Source organism: Dendroctonus ponderosae, unplaced genomic scaffold (assembly GCF_020466585.1).
Source record: "Dendroctonus ponderosae isolate FM_Combo_2020 unplaced genomic scaffold, Dpon_F_20191213v2 Dpon_F_20191213_10, whole genome shotgun sequence".
NCBI lineage: Eukaryota > Metazoa > Arthropoda > Insecta > Coleoptera > Curculionidae > Dendroctonus > Dendroctonus ponderosae.
In genome coordinates, this window is record NW_026017111.1 from 2,401,017 (window position 1) to 2,403,509 (window position 2,493).

The following is a 2,493-nucleotide window of genomic DNA, read 5'->3' on the forward strand; positions in this document are numbered from 1 at the left end:
TTTGATTTGTAGAAAAAAGTTCCTTTGAAAATTGCAAAATTGGTGTTGCAAAATGGGCCATCTGTGGGGTTGCGCTTTTGGCAACGAAACTTCAACCACCGGGAAGTTTTCTTGGGAACCAACACAGTCCCGCAGGAACATCGAAAGTGGCAACTCAAAACGCGCCGTGCCTGTAAAAGAAGTCCAACAGAAAATTGCAATCTAGCAGGATTTTATGAAATTCAGTTTCGGTAATACTAGTCACTACACTGCACAACGGTACACACACTATTAGTCGCAAGACAACAAAATTCAAACAAAATTCAACTTTAAAACTTTAAAATTCTCAAATTCTTCAATCTTCAAATTGATTCTGTTTGAATGCTTCAGCGAAACTGATCGCGTAGGTGGTTAAGGAAGTGGTAATGACAGTACTGGCAACTACGCGAAAAATGTTGACTGGCACGCCGGCGCAAAGTGCTGAACTATCATGGTTGTTTTGTTTTGGAAATTGGTGAATTTCAGAGGGCGAAAAGTGGTGGAAAACGGCATTTAATCGAAAAATTTATATGGACAATATTGTTTGTTACGAGATTTTCTATAAGGTGAGCATAGTGTTAATCGAAAAAGCGGAAATCCTAGTACCAGTTCGTAGCGTAAAGCATTACCAAGAAAAATGTTTGTTACGAGATTTTCTCTAACGTGAGCATAGTCTTAATCGGCAAAGTAGCAATCCTAGAACCAGATCGTATTGTAAAGGTAATCCTTTACTCCAATACAAATATTGTTAGTAAATGGCCATTAAAATAAACCTAAAAAAAGTCATCAACATTTTCCAGTCAACCGAACTGAGCTACTGTGCCGGTGCGTTGGGTTGGCGCACCAAGTCATTCGGACAGCACTGCGTCAGCTCCTAAAAAAACCACTGAGATACCCAGCAGGCGTAGAGGACAGAGGAGAATAAATTCGCCGGGAGCATATGAGCTAGTGCGGTCCTGCGATACCTGCCATCAAAACTCAGTTCGCAATGTTATTACCACATAAAACGCGGCTTCAACTGCAGTCCGCACATGCAGGTCCCCACCACGCTCAAAGTCGTAAATTCGTCCCGCCGTGTCTACCCCGTCTGGCCGCTGCATTTTCAATGCAATTCTCTTACTACGTCCTGCCTTCGCTGACGGACTGCCAGTTTAGTTGATTTTCGCGAGAACCTGCCAAGTTCTCCATTTCCATTAACCAATCGGTTGCGGTCCGGTCCGATCCGTCGTGGTTCCGCGCGAAACTCTTCGTCTTGTCCTTTTAGCGCAACAGCGTCCGTCCTGCTGTTCGCCCAGTGCGTCACTTACATGCCTTCTGGTTCCTAGTTCTAGTGCTGATTGTTCACAGTTCCGGGTGGAATGGCGCCAGACTGTCCAGACTACGTTACGAAAATGGACATCAGCTCCAAGGCGTCCAGTTCCGCATCGAGCACGTCTTCCGCACCGCGAACGCCGCCAAATTGCGCGCGATGCCGCAACCACCGCAAAAAAATCACCCTCAAGGGCCACAAGCGGTACTGCATGTACCGCAACTGCAAATGCCAAAAGTGCCAATTGACCTCCGAACGGCAACGCGTGATGGCAATGCAGACGGCCCTGCGGAGGGCTCAGGCTCAGGATGAGGCCCTGCTGAAGAACGGCACTATTGACATCAACATGCTGTCGACGCCGCAAAAGACCGAAAGCCCCATTCATAACATTGACCGAGCCAATTTGGACTGTGATTCTTCGGCTTCGTCCCAGTACTCGAATCCGCCGGTTGCCATCAGCAGAAAGTCGGAAATGTCTCCAGTTCTTGCGGTTCCTGCTACCAGCACGTCCATGCCTGTTGGAGTGGCCAACGAAGTGCTTTCCTACGACTACAAAGGCAAGTTTTTATCTCTTTTATTGCCATTGCGTAAGTCTTCGAATGTTGTTGAACCAGCAAGCCGGCGTTTGTTTACGTTGGCACGGCCTGCGGTGTTTGCAGCAGGTTCTAATGAAGACTTGCCATTATGTGTCTTTTAACGTCGAGATGCACTTTAGTCGGCGTGAAAATGTGTCTCTTTCACCTAATCATCGTTAATTGACTCATTTTCCATGTGCGCACTATTACTCAATTCTAGGCGTGTGTCACACTGTGTTGGGTTGCGCTATTGAGTTGTTCCCGCTCTCTGAGTTAACGAGTTATAACTCATCGGTTCATTAGTTATGTCATTTATTAAAGCTTTACGCGGCTCGAGACTGGAATTTTCACATCTAAAAAATCATTTTTTCTGAGTAACGTTTTACTACTTTGCTCAAATAACTTAAAAAAGTAATCTAGGTTTACCCACCAGAACAATTGAGTTCAAAGAAAGTCGACGAGTGTTCTTGTTAAATCGATCTTTTAATTTTTTTGCATAATGGATTCAGTCTGCCAGCATTTTACAGTAAAACGTTAGGAAAAACGCGGTTTTTCGGTTTCTTAGACAGTGTTGTTTAGAAATATTGACCT

The 2,493-nt window shown here is 45.0% G+C and overlaps 1 protein-coding gene across 1 annotated transcript; it reads left to right on the plus strand.

The window, feature by feature from the left end:
- The first annotated feature begins 965 nt into the window (after positions 1-965).
- On the plus strand, positions 966-2,136 carry LOC125502769 (doublesex- and mab-3-related transcription factor 1-like). The gene has a single exon (XM_048661991.1). The coding sequence runs from the start codon at positions 1,377-1,379 to the stop codon at positions 2,022-2,024; it is 648 nt and encodes a 215-aa protein (XP_048517948.1). The 5' UTR covers positions 966-1,376; the 3' UTR covers positions 2,025-2,136.
- Positions 2,137-2,493: the final 357 nt, after the last annotated feature.